This window comes from Sander lucioperca, chromosome 4, assembly GCF_008315115.2.
Source record: "Sander lucioperca isolate FBNREF2018 chromosome 4, SLUC_FBN_1.2, whole genome shotgun sequence".
Classification (NCBI taxonomy): domain Eukaryota; kingdom Metazoa; phylum Chordata; class Actinopteri; order Perciformes; family Percidae; genus Sander; species Sander lucioperca.
Window position 1 is genome coordinate 28,241,552 of NC_050176.1, and position 21,061 is coordinate 28,262,612.

Genomic DNA, 21,061 nt, shown 5'->3' on the forward strand with positions numbered 1-21,061 from the left:
CGTTGTACAACAGAGCATTAGTGTTTTTATCTCATCAATTTTTATTTAAATTAATAAAATCCTTGGTGTGACTGGTGCAACTCTCACAGCAGCCAAACCCCCCCTAAAACCTATCGTCTGGGAATTCATGCCAGGATTTACGAAATGTAATTTTCTCAATTTTCTCTTGTACATGTTGCTGTAAACAATCCGCATATTATGTCAATTTAATATGACCACAGTCTCTCTCCAGGGAAAGTTGGTCACAGGATGCTGGCACTACTGAAGAAGTAACAGTTAACAAAACAGGCTAATTAACACAGCATCAGGTCCAAAAGATTTCCCATGATGCACTGGGCTGAGCGGTTGCCTGTGGAGGCTCGATGCTGGAGGATTTGTCGTCACCTTTCACCTTTTTAACTTTTAACTTTCAACATGCACTACATGATTTTTGTATCACTTTTTTCTAAGTGCTGTACTATGACTTTTATCACTTCTTGAGACAAACAATGCTATGGTTTCTTTTGACATACTACACTATGAGTTTTTTATCACTGTTTTAGAAATACTATACTATGATTTTTTTCGACAAACTACACTTTGACTTTTTAATCACTTTTTTCAACATGCTGATCTATGACTTTTTTTCAACATGCTATACTGTGACTTTTGTATAACTTTTTGTTTTTTTTGTTTTTTATCACTGTTTTTGACATACTATACTATGACTTTTTGATCACTTTTTTGACATGCTATACTGTACATGTATACTATGACTGTTTTCAACATAAACTATCAGAGGTTATCACTGCTGCCAACAAGCAACTAGCAAGTAGCCAAATCACTACAGAATCTAACCCAGATTCAATACCCAGTCATGCTGGACATTTTTTTCGACAAACAATGCTATGACTTTTTTCGACATACTACACTTTGACTTTTTAATGTCTTTTTTCGACATACTATACTATGAGTTTTCTATCACTGTTTTTGACATACTATACTATGACTTTTTAATTACTTTTTTCGATACGCTATACTATGAATTTTTTATCACTTTTTTCGACATGCTATGACTTTTTTGACGTTTTTTCAAAATGCTATACTAAGACTTTTTAATCACTTTTTGAAACATACAATGCTATGACTTTTTTCGACTTACTATACTATGAGTTTTTAATCACTTTTTTCAACATGCTATACTGTAACTGTTTTCAACCTGAATGATTTAGTGGCACACTGGCTCAGAGGTTATCATTGCTGCCAACAGGCAACCAGCAAGTAATCACTGCAGACTCAGGTTTGATACCAAGTCATGCTGGACATTTTTTTTCGACATACTACACTTTGAATTTTTAACGGCTTTCCTGATATACTATACCATTAGTTTTTTATCACTGTTTTCAACATACTATACTATGACTTTTTCTCACTTTTTGAGACATACAATGCTATGACTTTTTTCAACAAACTACACTTTGACTTTTTAATGGCTTTTTTCGACATACTATACTATGAGTTTTTATCACTGTTTTCGACATACTATACTATGACTTTTTAATCACTTTTTTCAACATGCTAATTTATGACTTTTTTCAACATGCTATACTGTGACTTTTGTATAACTTTTTTCAACATACTATAACTTGACTTCTTTCAACATACCATACTATGACTTTGTAATGGCTTTTTTCGACATACCATACTACTAATGTTTTCAACATGATTACTTTGTTGGCACACTGGCTCAGAGGTTATCATTGCTGCCAACAGGCAACCAGCAAGTAGTTACTGCAGACTCTGACCCAGGTTTGATACCAAGTCATGCTGGACATTTTTTTCGACATACAATGCTATGACTTTTTTCGACATACTACACTTTGAATTTTTAATGGTTTTCCTGACATACTATACCATGAGTTTTTTTATCAGTTTTCGACATGCTATACTTTGACCTTTCATGACTTTTTTCAACATAAACTATCAGAGGTTATCACTGCTGCCAACAAGCAACTAGCAAGTAGCCAAATCACTACAGACTCTAACCCAGATTCAATACCCAGTCATACTGGACATTTATTTCGACATACATTGCTATGACTTTTTTCGACATACTATACTTTTGACTTTTTCTAATAAATTCTTTCGAAAATGCTATACTATGACTTTTTATCACTTTTTGAGATATACGATGCTATGACTTTTTTCAACATACTACACTTTGACTTCGTAATGGCTTTTTTCGACATACTATGAGTTTTCTATCACTGTTTTCGACATGCTATACTATGACTTTTTATCATTTTTGAAACATACAATACTATGACTTTTTTTCGACTTACTATACCTTGTCTTTTTTATGACTTTTTGAGACATACTATATTGACTTTTTTATATCTTTTTTTGAAATACTATGACTGTTTTATCACTTTTTGAGACATGCTATACTAGATTTTTTTAATCACTTTTTGAAACATACAATGCTATGACTTTTTTCGACTTACTACACTTTGACTTTTTCATGAATTTTTTCAACATAGTATACCGTGACTTTTTATGATTTTTTGAGACATATTATACTGAGTTTCTGTATCTCTTTTTTCGAAATACTATGACTGTTTTATCACTTTTTGACATGCTATACTATGATTTTTTTCAACATTCTATATATGACTTTTTTTGACATACTATATTATGACTTTTTTTTATAAATTCTTTGGACATACTATACTATGACTTTTTTTTATCACTTTTTTGGACATACTATTCTATGACATTTTTATGACTATTTTCCAAAATGCTATACTATGTCTTTTAATGACTTTTTTCGACAAACTATACCGTGACTTTATCACTTTTTTCAATATACTATGCCCTTTATATGACTTCTTTCAACATACTATACTATGACTTTTTTCGACACACTATACTATGATTTTTTTAATCCTTTTTTGATAAACTTTACTATGACTTTTTCATCAGTTTTTTCGACATGCTATAATGACGATCACTTTTTTGATATACCTATACTATGACTTTTCAACATGCTTTACTATGACTTCTTTTTTTTTAAACCTTAAAATATTTTTTGTTTATTACATTATTGGTATTATTGAACAATTCAATGAAATTCGTACTAATTAAAACCATTCATTTCCAACTATTCTCACTACTTCACCTTCTTCTTACACAATTATGCCAGCAAGCTAGTTTAGCTTTAGCAATTTAGCTTTTCAGCATTTTCTGCAGGAAATGCATTTTCTAGTTGTGTTTTTGTTACTGTTGGGTGAGTTTGAACAGATGTAAAAGCTCATTGTTATAACAAAACTACACGATAAGCAGTAAAGAGAGTAAGCATTTTGCCTGCCATGTAGCACATCCACTGCAGGTTTGTTCAGCAGTGGCGGAAGACTATATTAGACAAGAATATATTCAGAGCCTGCAATGAGTCAGTGGAGCAAAGCCGCTCTGAAGCTCTTAAGGCTGGAGACAAACCTTACTGAAGGGTAGCCCTGGTGGTTCAGGAAATCAAAATTATTAAAATTCCATGTAAGGAAAGTTACCAAAAGAATGTCCAAGTCTCTTAAGCATGTACGGCACAGCTTGTGGGTCTGAGCAATCATAAAATTAATGTATACTCTGCTGAGCTTATAATCACAATTGCAGCTATTCAATCACAATTCTATAATGGTTTTAATTAAAAAAGGCACATTTTATAATATCGATTTTGTAATTACACAGTTGACAATTATTGTTTTGTTTTCCAGTATGAGATAAAATCACATACGGTAAAGTGTGTCTGATCATCCTGGGGGAACAAATCAGCGATGAAGGATAAACAGTAATTAAGTGTGAAGAGAAAGGATGAAAAATGTCTCGTTAATTAACTACCAAGCTTCCAATGACAAGGTGAGAGAGTAAACACTTTTTCTTCAAGAGGTTAATCTATACTCAATGAGGCACAAGAGGCCAGGTTGCAGGTACAGTCATTCCAGGCAACATCAAAGGAATAGTTATTGCTTTCTTGCCAACAGTTAGATCAATGCCACAGTACAGTAAATAATGTCTGTACAGTAAATAATAAAGCTGCAGCCAGTTAGTTTATTGTCCCCAAAGGGAAATTTGTTTTGGACTCTGTCTGTTCTGTACAAAATGACACAGTGCATTGACATAATGCACAACCCAAATAGCCTACATATTGCACAACTAACATATTGCACAACCCCAATAGCCTACGTATTGCACAAATGACATAATGCACAACCTAAATAGGCAAGGCAAGGCAAGGCAAGGCAGCTTTATTTGTATAGCACATTTCAGCAACAGGGCAATTCAAAGTGCTTTACATGAAAACAGATTAAAAAATTTAAAACAGATAAAATACAAGAATAAAAGTTACAGTGCAGTATAAGAAATGAAACATTGAAAAGCAATTAAAACAGTTAAATATATAAAAGCAGATAAAATAGGAATTTCTGTTTATATGCTTATATAGATTGTCATACAGTGTCAACAATGCAACTTCAGTATAACAAATGAACAGTATTTTGGTACATGTATGGACCAACCACAGGCAAATAGCCTACATATTGCACAACTAACATATTGCACAACCCAAATAGCCTACGTATTGCACAAAATGACATAATGCACAACTCAAATAGCCAACATATTGCACAAATGACACATTTCCACATAATCTATGCAGTACATAATGACATACTGAACAATCCAACAGCCCATGTATTGCACCACTAACATATTGCATAACCCCATTAACCTACTTACTGCACGATGACAGTGCTTTTTTTTAATATACCTTTTCTGTTTGCTCAAACATGTCTGAAGAACAATTGTTTTTTCATAAATCATCTTCCCTTCCCTTCGTATATAACCCTAAATAAGATGGATGTTTTCCATGCTTTTATATATATATTACTATAATAATATGCTTTATGTGCCTGTTCCATCGATCCATTTTCTTTACCAGCTTACTTTGCTCAGGGTCACGGGTCCTGGAGCCATTCCCATGCATGCATCAGGTTAGAAGTAGAGAGATGCACTGGGTCGCAAGGTCCATCAAAAGGTCAAACTATATCCATACCACACAAACAGAGGTACACAGCTATAGGCTGTTTGTATTATCATGTGTTTGGACTTTCTGACATGAACAAAAGGTGATGCTAAAGTGTCCTTTAGCGTCATATAATGCGCTTTATCTAAATGCGCTTGGTCGGGACTATTGGCGTCCCTTTTGACGCAGTTATGTTAAGGAAAAGCTTGTGGGTGGGCTTACGTTTCCGTGACACGCGGGAAGAACGGCACGGTTGGGTTTAGGAAAAGCTCGTGGGTGGGCTTACGTTTCCGTGACATGCAGGAATAACGGGACAGTTGGAATTTCGGCCTTACATACTACTTGCTACCGTAGTCGCTCTTAGTGTTATGTCATCGTCAAACCCCATGTAGCTGCTACTCTCCCCGGTATGTTCTACAAACACACTGGAGGGCACGTTTTTCGTCACTTCAGACGCTGACAGCCACTGTCCAAACGGTCGTATTTTACGAGTTCGGAGTGAGAACAGGTTGAAGGAGAACATGCAAAGTGCACAAGGCCCCATGGGAAAAGTGTGTATGTCAGGTGATATAGTTCACCCGATATAGCTATATCACCCGATAGCCACGAGACAGTTGGATAATATTAGGTTTCCTCAAAGGCATCGCAAACAATAATGATATCACAAAAGAGGATGTCTGAAATATATTAGAGGTGATTTGATGTCAATTCAGAAGTGGGAAACCTATTAAAATTACAATCTTGAAAGGTTATTTTCAAGATTTGCTGTTTTTTTCTATTTTTAAATTTCTACTCACAACTCAAAAAAAAAAAGTGTGACATGTTTAATGGCTGCCACTCTCTATACTGGAAGAAGTTTGAGATTTCTATGTTGAAAAACAAAAAAGTTATTGAAGATCAAAATAAGTTGTAATGGTGTTGCAATTTTAGGATGGTCCCTACCTACGTCTATAGTGACGAGCGCATTGGACAGATATTCCGTTATTTGTACTCTGAACTGCATCGTCATTTTTGGTGATTTTGAGTTAACTAAAACTGTGAAATGTCTGCCTAAATAAGCTCTCCACCCTTGAAACTGGGGGACACAGACTTATTAAAGGTAACATCCGCAAAAACCGACGAATGTCAAACATTAAACTAACTTCACCCCAATTGTCGTCTTTCACTTTCCATTTTAGCTTTTAGTTGTGCTTCGTTTAATTTCCTTTTTTCAGTGATGGCCCTGCCCCAGTATCAACCATAACTACAACAGATAACTTCTTAAATAAAATTAAAATACAATTAGGCCTATATAAAGATATCTCCTGCTACCTTTTACCTGGCTGTATCCTCACTAACACAGGCTTTTCCGGTGTTACACCGAAATCTGTGACCCATCAGAATGTGTGACTGTAGAGCCAGTCTGCCTGCTGTAAATCATTTTGTGACTTTGCGGGAAATATCGGACACGCGCAAAGGCGTTAACAAAAACTATAGAAAAATAGCGTTCTTTTCACTGTTAGTCTCGTTTGCTGTTACAGGTAATTTATGATCGTCAGATGGAAAATCAAACAGTTTCAAAAACATTCAAAAGTTATTTGTAGCTACTTTGAATGTAACCTCTTTTTTGTTTTTAAGTACGAGTGCAGGCTCACACAGTCTGTTTGGTTTGGTCCTTCCTTTAGTGGTTAAATATCAACCTACACTTTCGTTGTCTATCTAATTCAGATAGTTTGATAACATGATGGCTCATTTTGTCCCTTTGCTACCATCTTCTGGACGAAAGGGAAAATTAGCAGCCTGTCCTTTGATCATTTGATTTTATATATATACCTTTTTTTCAAACTTTTCATTTTAAAAGCCCTGACATTTAATAAGGACAGAGTTGAGAAGCTCTTGAATGCCAAGGTCCCTGAGAGTATGTTGCCACCTTCAAAGCGTTTACATTTAAATGACGCAAATATGAAGTTGGAGCTCTGGCAGTTATTAGTTTGTGAGTTTGACAACCCAAGCTATTAGCTTTTAATGTTTTTGTGTGCTTTACCAACTCTCTTATTCTCATTCACATAACTACTAAGTTGGGACATTTGAGAATTTTGGTCCTCTCCAAAGTAACAACATAAAGTTTTTGTTGCCTGGAATAACGGCTTTCTTGTGGGTCTTGCTTTTATTTGAGAATTCACAGGCTGGATCTAAAGACAAGGTTACTGGTTACACAGTATGATCAGTAGCCATGATGGAGGCCAGAGGCCGATGACATTACCGTGTGCTGCTTTCTCAGGTATCTACACATACGTCATACTGTCGCTGCATGTATCCACTTGGCAGGATTACATCCAGGGCAGAAAAACATTTTCTGTAACTGACTGAACGTCTGTCACTGTTGGAGGAACCTGTATTCTCAGAACTGGTCTTTCCTTTGATTTCTCAGAACTGTTTATAGTTTATGAACCAGCACCTCCATCTAGTGTCTATAACAGTGCACTGCATGTAGGAGACAAAGCTGTAAGGACTAGATTTCTGGCCATTATTTCCAACGAATGTTCCAGTAACATAAATCCTTAACACTACAATGTTTTCAACAGAGAGAATCATTTTATTTTTTTGGCATTTAAATAAATAACCACAGGACAAAACATAGAGCTTTACATTTTTATAAGACTTATAAAAAAGAAAAAACATAACACAATAACCAAGGCATGTCATACATTGTGTTTTTTCTTTGTTTCTCTGAGGAGTATTTACAAACAGGCTTATTTACAGATAGCAATAACTCAGAAATGGAAAAAGCTACATATGGCCTAGAACAAACAACCAGTTAGCATAATGATAATACATTTGTTATGTACAATGTAACTGGCAAGGCTAGAGCAAGAAAGAACAAATATTCTGCAAAAGGTTTAAATAACTTCAAGTATCTGTCTTGAGGTTTCATGGAGGTTTTAGTCTGATGGACGCAGATTTTCAGCAACACGAAGAGAAAGCAAAAACATGGTCGAGCTGCGTGTAGTGTGGCTGGAAAAGGACCGAAGGAGCTCTAGCCATTGGAAAAGACAAACGTGACAAACGTGGCGACAGAACGATCACTCTGATAAATGCCCACTCTTTAAGAAACTTTAACACAACCAAGGGAAATCTCCTCTCCACATATAAAGTGATATCCAGCTTATTGGCCTATAGCACCTTTTCTACTCCTTACAATAACGAATGTGCAACAGGCAGAAAAACAACAACAACAACAACAAACAACAGCAAATGGGAACAGGAGGAACAATTGTAGACGTTGACATATTGAATACGGGTTTCCGAACTGTTTTCGTGTTTCTGGACTTTGTGGTTTAACTGAACATCTTAGGTATCCGAAAGTAACTTCACAACATTCTGAGGCCATTTAATTATCTCTCTCATGAAACCCACACTCTGGAGTTTGTCAGAATATCATCTCCATACATTGTAATATTGTATTCCACTCAAAATAAAAATAAAAAGAAAACTTCATAAGAACTGCAAAAGTCATTAACCACTTAGTACCTTACATGTAAATGATGGTCCAGATATAATGAAACCATTGTCAGAATTGCACAGTCAGCTGTATGAAAAGGAGAACTAGCTTGGATGAGGAAAGATCTGGTTATCCTTCTAGGTTTGTAGTAGTTAGGCCTACTCTAATTATAAAGCCGCTATTAAGAAAAGTGTGACCCAAGCATAGGCCATTTGTCCTATTAACGTCTCCAAGTGCATAAAACACTAATGCTACTTCACGACGTTCATATAACAACACTGTAGGGCAAAACTGCCTCCCTTGTTTACATTTCAGTTTAGTGTATCTGATTTGAAAGGAGAGAAAAAATGTCCATATACAACACAACACAGGCTGTCTGCCACCAGTGTAATGGTCTCTGTAGTCCCCCAAGGCAAGTCCCAAACAGCACCCGTCCAAGTGCACTGCCTTTGACAAACCCTCAAACCAGGAACACCATGAAGAGTGTCATGTTTTAAGACCTTAAAGTAGAGCAGCAAAAACGTTAATCCAGATTTCTGTTCTTGTATGGCTCGAAATAAAAATGCCATCAGGTGTCAAATTGGAAGCAATGTCAAAAACAAACCCAGCTACCAGAAGAGTGAAATTTAGGACCGTCCTCTCAGCAGGCAGCGCGGGACCATTTGAGAATCTGCTCTGACTAGCTGCACCGCGCCAGACACCCTCGAGCCCCTTCCTTCAGCAGACAGTGAGGGGCAGGGGATCACTTTCACGCCGCTGGTTTTTCTTCAGCAGCTGAATGCGATTGTGGCAGTAGAACTTGATGGCTCGCCAGTCGCGGTGGTTGCTGACCAGCAGGGGGCACTGCTGCAGGCAGCGCTCACAGTCCGCCTTTGCGGGGACTCGAAGCTCAGTGATGTTTTGGGTCAAGTGCTCCTCGACTGCTGCACGCTCCGCCTCTGACCAGGGACGCTTCAGGACGCCTCGCTTTCCTACAAGACAGGAGTGATGAATGGAGATGTTGAGTTTTAACAGCTTCTCTCAGTGTAGTGAAATCTCCAATAGACCCAATAGATAGTCACGAGTTTAAACTCAGAAAATGTTCCATACATGCTTCGTGGTTTTAACCCTCATTCAGCCCTCAAGTCAGAAAGCTGACAATTTTTTTCAAACGTTGTCATTTAAATGACACAGTTACAAGACGTTATAAGTGATTGATGAAGATCTAGGCCACTTCTAAATAGATTTAAGCCATTTTCAATCAACTACAAAGACTTGAACGCAGATTTGAACTGGAACGATTAGTCAATTAAATCGATCTGTTAATCTACAGAAAATGAATTGATTAATAATTTTCATTTGTAACATTCTTTGTCATGTCATGTTATCATGTTCTCATCTTCTATGTTAGTAAACTGAACTTTTTAGGGGTTTTGTGCTGCTGGTTGGATCAAGAAAAGGACATTTGACTTTATTTTTCAGTATTCTCTAACAATGTATAGACTAATCAACTAATCGAAAAAGTAACCGGCAGATTTAAAATTTAAAAACAACGTATATCAAAGATGTCTTTATCTATTATTAATAATTTGTATCTTCCAGGATATCAAACTCATGGCAGTTACATTTGCATGTCATTCATCATCACCCAACAGGTAGTGTGACGGAACAAGAACTTTGGAAATTCGGAACTTGTATACACCATTTTGTTTCTGTGTTCTCAGCAGTGTGCATTTCTTGCTATTTGACCAGTGAACTTTGCCTGCTGGGATAAACATGTCCCCCAGTACACTTTATGCTTCACCTTTGAATACTGACTAAGGGCCTGATAAAGCAAACCGCTTTAACTGCCCAATGTTGTGAATGTTGTTTCTCCTCATTCTCCTTGGATGCACGCACACATACACAAACTGTATTCTTACCTTTCTCCTTGCTTTATGTTTTCTTTTATTTTTATTATAACTTATTATTCAATTTGTTTGTTTTTCAATTCTATCTTCCTTCATTTTGTGCAGTTTTTTTGTTTTTATTTTACCAGCACAATTTTATTTATTTATCTTCCTCTGTTTTGTTAAATTGTGCAATTACATTTATACTTGAAACCCAAACAAACCTGATTTGGGCTGACCTGCGCCTCTCTTGCGGTTTGTGGGTGAAAGTGGAGCAGGTGGAGGGGGCTGCTGGGAGTTCTTGAGCTTCTTGGGTCGTCCCACCCGCCCGTTGTTCTTGCCCTTCCTGACATACAGCAGGGTAGGTGTTGGATTCGGAGCAGGAGCAGGGGGGGACGCCTCAGGCTTCTCCTTCACCTGCTCCCCTTCAGACTCTCCCTCTGAGTATGAGTCTGCAGAGTTTCCTGACATAACTGGAAAAAAGGAGGCAAAAAAGTAGAGGAAAGAAAGAGCAGAACGAATTAGTCTAATCTGTTTCTACTCTCCATGTCCAAACACCTCCTATTTTCAGACAAACCATACTTTTCCAGCCAGGGGATGTTTGACACCATAAAGAGAGGGATGATACAGCTCGTCTTGGACAACAGAGAAAGACACCAGTTCCATTCATTCAGACATCTTACCATCCAGCTCCAGGCAGATGTGGTTCAGGCTCATTCCTCTGAACAGCACTCCATCTCTCTCTCCACAAAGCACCACTCTGCCCACTCTGCCCATCAGGCCTGGGTCTTGGCCAATTCCGGCACAGTTCTGTGTCACATGGTATTCCCTCTCCAGGAAGTGTTCCAGCCTCTCCACAGCACTACCTCCAGGCTGCCCGGGCTCCTCTCCTTCTCCCAGTAGCAGCAGCTGGGTAAGTATAGCTACCTGCCGGCGAACCCTGGTCTGGGTCAGGGCACGGGGATTGCGGGTACCGCTTGAGCGGGCCAGGCTACGGAGGAGGTCAGTACCACGCAGTGGTGTAGCGGGGGAGTGGTATGGCCTGGCGAAGACATACGGGTTTGTGGGGTCAACTCCCACATCCTGCCGTGTCTGCAGGAGGAGCTCCAGGCAGGGCTCGCAGTGAGGGGGGAGGATGAGGGGCTGGACTCGTCCACGTTTACCCTGGACCCCTACTCTAGGGAGGTGAGGAAGCACCAGGCGCTCAAAGGGGGACAGGGAGGCCTCCAGTGGAGTGAGCGCTGGAGGGGCACCAGGTGGGACAGGAACGGGGCACTGGGGAGTGATGCGAGCGCGATATTCGCTGATGGACAGCTTGGAGACCTCACACTCACGTCGTCGGTTGTACAGGATGAGGAGAGCCAGGCTGGAGTGGCAGAGAAGGCGCCAGGCCTCGGCTGATTGTAGCTGCCGAGACAGGGACAGGAAGGCAGAATGCTGCAGCCGACGGAGGTACAGCACCAGAGAGGACAAGGACGAGAGGAGGGGCAGCAAGTGGTGACGCCCCAAACCACTGAAAAAAGGGAGATGAGAGAGAGACAATTAGTTCATTTATTTATTCTAATAGTATTAGTTCCAATTAACTTACGACAAGTTGATGGTAGTTTGTTACAGTATCCTACAATCTAACTGTATCAATTTCTTTATGTACCAGCTATCATGTTACAACAGAGCCCAGCAGGTATAAGGGCTGAACTTTGAGAGGACTTGTGGGCGTAGTTGCAAAAGTTGTTTGTTTTAGGGCTGTGCAGTGCCTGTTCGGAACGGGCAGATTGCTTGGTTCCCATTGCTTGGTCTTTTGCGTATTTTAAAAATGTAACAGTCACTGGTTCCAGCATTTCCTACTCGATAGTAAACTATCTTTGTCTTTGTTGGTTGGACAAAAAGATATAGTTCGGACAAAACATTTTTATAGGCAAAATGATTTGATTTGATTGAATTGATTAATCAACAATAAAATGAGTTGTTAGTTGCAGCCCTACTCTCAAATGTGCTCACAAGACCTCAAGTTACCTCAGCAAGTCCTTTTCCTTATCCTCTGTCCCACTTTCATCTTCCACCTCCATCACTCCATTCTCATTCTCATCCTCCTCTTCCTCTTCTTCCTCATCCTCCTCCTCTTCCTCTTCTTTTGGTGGCTCCATCTCTTTGGCCAACCTGCTGCTGAATTGCTGAGGGCACACCACCTCAACATCCTCCTCCTCTTTGGGCATCTTTACCTCCACGACCTCCACATCGTCTTCATCTTCGTTCTCCTCGCCCTCTCCCTCCTCCTCCTCCGGTCTTTCTGTCTTTAGCTTCATTACTGCCATCCTGGACTGTGTCACAACCACAGGGGGCGGGCTTCTCTTTAGGACAGACACCGGCATTGCGTTCTGTCCTCGTGGAGGAGTCAGCACAGGTGGGCTGGAGTTTTTTCCAGAGGAGGCAGGGGATTGGTTAGCTGCTGTGAGAGTGGGCGGAGGCATGGAGAGGTCCTGGATGCCAATCTGTGGAATATCTGAACTGCGGCTCTGTCCCGCCGTTTGTGATGACTTTGAGTGCTGCGGCGTGTGTGTGTGAGCTGTGGTAGGGTTTGTGTTCTGTGCATGCAGACGGGGCATCTGTGTGTAGCGCTCCACCAGGGCCGAGCACACTTCTGGTTGGTGGGCATGGTGCTTGTCCAAGTGGCGACCCAGGGAGCGGAAGTGGCGTCCACAGTACTCACAGGTTTGGCGCATGGCGTCTATGGACACTCCTCCTTTGGGCACCTTTATGTTGACATTGCCTTTGGTGTTGGAACCCAGCGGAGCCGGAGCTTTGAACACTGGCTTAGCTGGAGAGGAGGAGGACGAGCAGGGAGGGGAGGACGAGCAGGGAGGGGAGGACTGTGCTGGAGGGTGGGATGAAGGAAGCGCTCGGTTGTAATGAGGAATGCTGTTGGGGGAGACCGGCGGCGGCCGTCCAGGTGGGGTCCGATGGGGGGTCTTTTTCTTTGATGGAGTGCTACGCCGTTTCTTGCGCCGGCGTTGTGCCCGCCCGCGGGGGCTAGCGTTGTCTTCATCTCCAGCATCTGAGTCACTGGCGTCAGAGTGGGAGATGGGGGAGGAGGAGGGGGAGAGGGACCAAGAGGGGGTGACGTACTCCTGCTGCTGCTGGGCTGTCACAGAGAGAGGCTCATCCTCCTGGAAGTGACAGACAGTGACAGGGTGGGGGAAAAAAAGAACATGTCACCTGTTGTCGAGAGAAGTTTTTCGCTTTTTTAAAACTTTTTCAAACCTGCATTTCCTTCCCTTGTTTTCTTGCATTCAATGTTTATTTTAGCAAAGCATTTATAACAAGTACGTAAATAAGTATTGTAAGACCTTAAGGCTCAATATCTGGGGAGAAAATCCTAAACAACAGTGGCCCCTGACTCTGCTTAACCTCTGTGATCTAACTACCCACCAAGTCACAACCGTTCCCCAAAGATGTCACCACCATGTTACAGATTGCAGTGCAGTTTGCACGTCGGTACTGACATTACTGCACAGATGCGTTCAACTTTTACCAGTCTAATCAGATGCACAGTCAGGGGAGTCTTTACATTTCAAAGCAATAAGCAAAAGGTAAACATCTGCACACAAGTGAACCGGACTATTTAGTGTGTAACAGGAGGCGGACACACAACAGACAGCACAATGACATTAAGCAACAGGTTACGTTACTTATGCTGTTTTACTTTAAAAGAGTTAAACTTGATGATGTATAGTATCATTAATACACATAATAAAACAATTATCCAGAGCAGGGGGAGGAAGACTTGATGATAAGGGTTATGTTTGAGTCCAACATCACATCAGTGTTGTCTTGCATGCACAGCAGTGCATCACAACTGCATCTACATTTGCTATGGTGAACTAGTTAGCAAACAGTTGCCTGTTTATACATCCAGCAGGTACAAAGCAACAAAATATCATTCATTTGGAGTCATGTTTCTAGCCACCTGGTGAATGCCTAGATTGTATAGTTGTAACTTCTTAAAATAATAAAACTGATATTTTGTCAGTTTAAGTGAAAACGGGGTGTTTTTCCCGTACCTTTTTGATATTGTTGTTATTCTCGGTGTCAGAGTTACACTCGTGTTGCGCTGGAGACACAGTACCACGAAAACCCTGTGGGACACAAAGCAGTTAAATCAGAACAGCCAGCACACGGCTCATTAATGTTTGCCATCACAATCAGCCTCAGCTGTCACTCAGAGAGCAGGAGGACACCCCTCCACAGTTGGTCATAAGCACAGGGGTTGATTAGGACTCCAAATCTCCCACTAACAAGCCAAACAAAAAGAAGTGAAAAGATTCACACTGTCAACATCTCATTAGCAATACACAATACTAGGTACGGAACAAATCAATCAGCCAATAATAGAAACCTTTAAAAAAAGAAGCTTTTTTTAACTTTATCTCAGCCAAATATGGCTTTGAAGGAACTGTGAGAAACCGTGGTCCCACTTACCTCTGATGTCAATTTCTCAATTTTGTCAATTTAATTTCCTTAAATGGATTCTGGTATAATTATTTAGTTGAGTAAATTGATCCAATCTAATGAGATCCATTAAAGGAACAGATGTCATGTGATAACCATGGTTACTGTTGCTAAAGCACTACAGGTAGGGAGAGAACTGGAGCTCAACCATCACCATGGTAACCCCATGCCTTGTGCCCGTGTGTGTGTTTATGTGTGTGTGTGTGTGTGTGTGTGTGTGTGTGTGTGTGTGTGTGTGTGTGTGTTTATGTGTGTGTGTGTGTGTGTGTGTGTGGACCAAGTAGTCAAGGACGGACAGATGAAGAAAAAGGAAGAGTCAGATAATTACCTGCTGGCGTGGCAGGTTTTGGATTAGAAATTTAAAAAGTTTAGATTTAATCTCATAATAATAGTATAACATAATAATATATAATAATAGAATACCAAGGGGGAGAAAAGCAAGGGGGGGTTAAATAAGGGGATTAATGGCCTCAAAGGTGGTCACAAGTGTAATACCAGAAGCATATGCGTGTGTGTAGTGTATGAATATGTCCTCAAAAAAGGTACTGACCAAGTTCTCTCCCCACTCTGTCAGGCTGTAGTCCACAGTGATCTCCTCCCCCTTGGTAATGTCTCGGATGGCGATAACAACCAGCCGCACCTGGCTGCCACAGTGGACCTCACGGATGCGGCAGTTAGGGGAGGGGGGGAATGAGCTGGCTGTTGGGGCCGGAGCAGAGGCCGTCGGGGCAGCCGGAGCTGTGGACGCAGGGGTCAGAGACGGGGCCTGAGCTGAAGTCGTCGTGGCTGGGGCAGGAGCAGGGAGTGGTGTTGGGGTTTGGCAGGAAGCGGCAGGAGCTAGAGCTGGGGTAGAGGCTGAGCAGGAGCTGGTCTTGGATCCGGTGGAGACTTTGTCACGAGCCTGCACTGATGGACCACTGGGAAGTGAAGGAGGTGGGGGGTTGAAAGTTAAATTTACTACCGTCATCAGACAATATGTGCTGTTGGTCTATTTTATATTCTGTTCTAATGCTCTTGTCTTTGTTTTTTTGGTTGAACTGGAAAGACATGCTGTGTATCTGTTATGCTTTCTTTTTTTTTTTAATTTAAACAATTAGTTGATTGACAGAAAATTAATCAACAATATTTTTCACAATTGATTAATTGTTTGTCCTTTATTAAATGAAAAGGTCGAACATTTACTGATTCCAGTTCTTTAAATGTGAGGGTTTGCTGATTTTCTGTTTTATTTCATTGTAGATCAAAAATATTCGGTTTTTGTATTTGTGTACATTGGGTTCTTGAAAGGTTTAATTTCCCCCCCCCACAAATTAACTAAACGAGTAATCAGTTATTAGTGCTGGAGCTGCTACCCCCGCGACCCGATACCGGATAAGCGGACGAAGATGGATGGATGGTAATCAGTTATTCAAAAAAAATTATTGGGAAATCAAACAAAAACTCATTAAATGAAAATAATTGTTAGTCGCAGCCCTATTATTTTTCTGTTTTGTCATATTCTAATGTATCTGGGGTCTAACAGTACAAGGGTCATATCTCAGATGAAGGGTTAAAGGCTGATACTGATTCAAAGATGCAAGCTTTGCTCTAGCGTCTCTTCCATGATTTGGCTGTGTCACAAATTGCTGTAATAAGGGTTTGTCAATCAAGGTTTATGAGCAGGAATTATAATTATGATGTCTTTTATTTATTGCTGTAGGGATCCACTGCAGCTGAATAAGTGTAAAGCAAACAGTAAGAATCCACACATGACAGTGCTTCAGGGCAGTGATTCTTAATCCTAGTCCTCAGAGTGCTGCTGATTTTCTATCCTACTGGCCAGTGAACTGCATTCTTCTAATATCTCAGGTATAAAGCAGCGTGAGTATGTGGCTAAAATAAAAACCTACAGGGTTGGCGAGTCCTGAGGACCGGGATTCAGAAGTGCTGCTCTCAGACAAAGTTGTCCTTGAGTGCTGAGTTAGGATCAGATGCCATTCAGTCTTTTCTAAATCTAAGAGCAAGAAGTCGCCCTTCAGACAGACCTTCAGGAACTATTTAACCATTGTTTAGCCTGCATACACATTGATATCTTTACAAAATGTTGAACATAAAATGTGAACAGCAAAAAAAAAAAAGTACACTCACCAGTTGTGAGGAGCAGGGTCTGTGTTGAAGAAAGGCCCGTCCAGCATGGGCCGTTTATTCTCTACTGCTTCTCTACGATCACCTGAGAGCACAGCAACAGTCAGTATAAAAGGATTACATACAAGTATGCAGGAACACACACACAGGTCATCACCTCATCTCGTCGAGCACGCACACACACACACACACACACACACACACACACAGGTGCACATCGCAGCACATACGTAGGCAAGCACACACACATACACACAAAAGTAGGTCACACTCACTTGCACACGCTCCACCCCCATACCAATCACATAGACAGATGTGCGCACACACACACACACACACACACACACACACACATCCACACAGCGTCTCACTATCTTTGTGGGGACCCGTCATTGACATAATGCATGCATGCAACCCTAACCCTAACCCCTTACCCTAACCTTAACTGTCACAACTAAATGCCTAACCTTAACCCTTACCCTCACCCTAACCATAACCTAATTCTAACCCTAATCCTAAAACCAAGTCTTAACCCTCAAACAGCCCTATAAAGTTGTGGGGTCCAGCATTTTGACCCCACAAAGCTGTCTGAACCCCACAAGTATACTGTATTCCCGGTTTTGGACCCCACGAATATAGTTAAACAAGAATACACACACACACACACACAGAATATGGCATGCAAATATAATACACACAAACACACACCTGGGCTGAAGCTGTGTTCAGGCATGCTCTCTTCCTCAGTGTGTGTAACAAAGACTTTCACGGGTGTCCCTTTCCTTTTCCTTCCACAGCCGCGCCTGCAGAGAATACACACACAGACACACACAATTATCATTTAATTATTCGACCTACTGGCCAAACTTCAATCAGGTCCGAGAGTGACCAATAAGCTGATGGCCACCCAATGGATCAATACAAACTAGGGCTGTGAAATTAATCGAATTTTGATCGCAAATTTGATTTTGGCTCCTAACGATTACAAAAACAATGTAACCGAGAAAAACGATTATTTTGCATAATACATTTTGCAAATAAACTCATATGTTGTCTTGTGTTCTGAAGGGGAATTTAAAAAGTTAGGGCAAAGTATTAAGGGAAATTTCACAGTTTAAAGGTGTTTTCACTGTTGATTTGTTTAATTGTTTTTAAAGTTCAACAACATCAATAACAGCAACATCTTTTAAAAAGGCAATGAGTTATCGTGTTAAATAATCTTGATTTCAACATTGACCAAAATAATTGTGATTATGATTTTCTCCATAATCGAGCAGCCCTAATACAAATTGTGTTTAGCCATCCCATGTAAGCAAACAAAATACCAAAACAACACAGAAACAAAGACACAGCAATTAGGGCTGGGTATTGATTTTAAAAATTACAATACCAGTACCAATACTAGTACCTTGAAAGTGACACTGATAACTAGGGTACTTAATTCTACTTTTTTTACCTTATTGATACCCATCATGTGAATGGAAGCATTCAGTTGCGTAAAAGCCACCACCACTCGTCCCCATCTAAATGATTTTTACACAAATACCTTTTTAAAAGTGTTCAAATGTGTTCGACCTCACCAGAACACAGACTGTATGGGCTGTAGCTGCTGCAGTAGTGGGCCAATCACACGTCGGATTATTTTGAAGAACGCTTGCGGTGATGGTGTCATTCTAGATCTGGGCACAAAAAGGATCAGTTTCGGTACTACTTGGTACTGGGTTATTTCGGTCAATACCTTAAAAGGGTATTAAGTATCGATACTCAGCCCTACACAGCAATTGGACAATGATTATTTAAAATGCTTTTTACAGTGTATGACTGGAGATTGAAGTGTGAAATCTAGTGCATGGTTTTAGATTTAGATGATCTGCACTGATTGAACAGGAGGAAATGACTTCAGTCCGAGCCCAGCAAAAGAGATTCTCGGACATACTATTTTTTTAAACTTTGCCATCTTTCCTCACCACACACCAGCTTAATGAAAAGGTACACTTGAATGTTTATACATGTCAATGAGACTTTTTAATTTAGAGGCTAAAAACACCCCCCCAGTAATTAGGAGCGACCTCTTTGTTTTCAACTTATCCACATTCATTTTACTGAGCTGTCAAATATTTGTATCTGAAGATTATTCTCAACAATTCAGTAGCCGACAAAATATGGTCACAATCTCCCCTTCTGTTCCTGAGTTATGGTGTTGAATAATGGCCAGAAAAGCATTTTTGCAGAACATTATGATGTCACAGTGGAGTCGACCTTTGACCTTTCTGTTCTTCTCAAGAAGCTTTGCCTTTTGCCAAGTCGCCATTGTAAATAAGAATTTGTTCTTAATGACTTGCCTACTTAAATAAAGGTTAAAATGAAAAAAAAATGGACATAAAATATCATCACTTCATCACTGTATTCTATTAGACATTTGTGTGTAATGTTGTCATAATTTGTGTAGGAATTCTTGAGTCATGGCCAAAAACACGTTTTGTGAGGTCACAGTGACCTTGACCTTTGACCACTGAAATGTAATTAATAAATCCTTGAGTCTCAGTAGAAATTTGTGCCAAATGTGAATACATTCCCTCAAGACGTTCCTGAGATATCGTGTTAACAAAAATGGGACAGACGGACGTACGGACAACCCGAAAACACGATGCCTTCGCCGGCGCGGAGGCATAATAAAACATCCTCACACAAACTGTATGAAAAAAATAAATAAATAAAACAGCCACTATCATTTAATGGGGCTGGATATGATTTTATTTTTTGTAGTGCTGATAAGATAACTGAGTTTCAGCACCAAAACAATACCTTTTTTAAATCCTTACCTAGAGGAATATAAACACATCCCTTTCTACAAACCAAATTTCTCAAATGTTAAAATATTAACGAACAGCCATTCGAGAACTTTGCAGTCTTTTTTGAATTGCAGTCTGAAATTGGTAGAGTTGTGATTTAAATCAGAAACCCTCTGATCAAAGAATAAGTGAAGAAGAATACAAAACACACAAGACATTTAATACCAACTTTTGGTAAATCTCAACAACCGGAGAACTGGAAAATGAACTGGTCAGCCTGTTTCTTTAAATTAAAACATTTCTTTCATTTAGTGTGGGTTGTGTGTTTGTAAAATAAAGTATAAATCCCACTGGTCAAATTGACTTTTAATTTGAAAATAAATTATTATTTTATTTTAATTAAAAATACTTTGCCACACACTATCAACGTTTCAAAAATTAAGGTTTCGGAATTTTTTTTTAAGGCAAATCAACATACTGAATCCAGCTTGATATGATGATTATGTAAACAGTAACTTCTGAATAATGACCACACCGACTAGAGTAAGAGTCTGTGATGTAGTTAGTGTTTATAGTTGAGTGCTCTGACCCCTGGATCACCACAAAGGAGTGTGCCATTACCCCAGAGAGCTCAAACGCAGCCACCTGTGTGAGCCCAGAATGGCCACGCGAGATTATCTTCTTCAGACTAAATCCATGCCAAAACCGCCACGCTCAGAAGAGCCAAACTGATCCCACCTCTGTCGGTTCTGGGCTTGTTCTGCTACCACAGATCTCAATATTGGCAATTTTTTACTTGCATGACATTGGAGGCTTTTAAAACTAGGCCAAAGAAAGATCGTGCTTTGGATTTTGAGGTGTTCATTACTGTGTGTGTGTGTGTGTGTGTGTGTGTGTGTGTGTGTGTGTGTGTGTGTGTGTGTGTGTGTGTGTGTGTGTGTGTGTGTGTGCGTGTGCGCGCGTGCGCGTGTGTGTTTTTACAGGCAGACAAAAAAAGAGAAAAAAAATAACAGAGGAGAGGAAGAAAGGCAAGAAGAAACACGGGATATGAAAGAAAAAAAAGTGAAGCAGCCATAAACAGACAGAGGGAGAAATAAAGGAAAAGGGAGCAAAAGGAAAAAAAGACAGACAGAACAGAGAGAGGAAGAGAAGAAATCAACCACAGCCACTGTCTTTGTATTGATCCACTCCACTCTCATCTGGACTCGTGATACTTTGCGCGCATGTCTGTCTGTGT

The 21,061-nt window shown here is 40.1% G+C and overlaps 1 protein-coding gene across 1 annotated transcript in view; it reads right to left on the minus strand.

The window, feature by feature from the left end:
- Positions 1 to 7,670: 7,670 nt before the first annotated feature.
- si:dkey-117m1.4 (serine/arginine repetitive matrix protein 1) overlaps positions 7,671 to 21,061 on the minus strand; it is an 18,692-nt gene continuing 5,301 nt past the window's right edge. The window contains exons 2-9 of the mRNA XM_031285863.2: positions 17,741 to 17,835; positions 17,036 to 17,117; positions 15,459 to 15,825; positions 14,461 to 14,535; positions 12,416 to 13,566; positions 11,086 to 11,915; positions 10,627 to 10,875; positions 7,671 to 9,505 (exon numbers count right to left, since the gene is read on the minus strand). Coding sequence (XP_031141723.1) covers positions 9,252 to 9,505; positions 10,627 to 10,875; positions 11,086 to 11,915; positions 12,416 to 13,566; positions 14,461 to 14,535; positions 15,459 to 15,825; positions 17,036 to 17,117; positions 17,741 to 17,835 — 3,103 coding nt within the window. The 3' untranslated portion in view covers positions 7,671 to 9,251. The remainder of the gene's footprint in view (positions 9,506 to 10,626; positions 10,876 to 11,085; positions 11,916 to 12,415; positions 13,567 to 14,460; positions 14,536 to 15,458; positions 15,826 to 17,035; positions 17,118 to 17,740; positions 17,836 to 21,061) is intronic.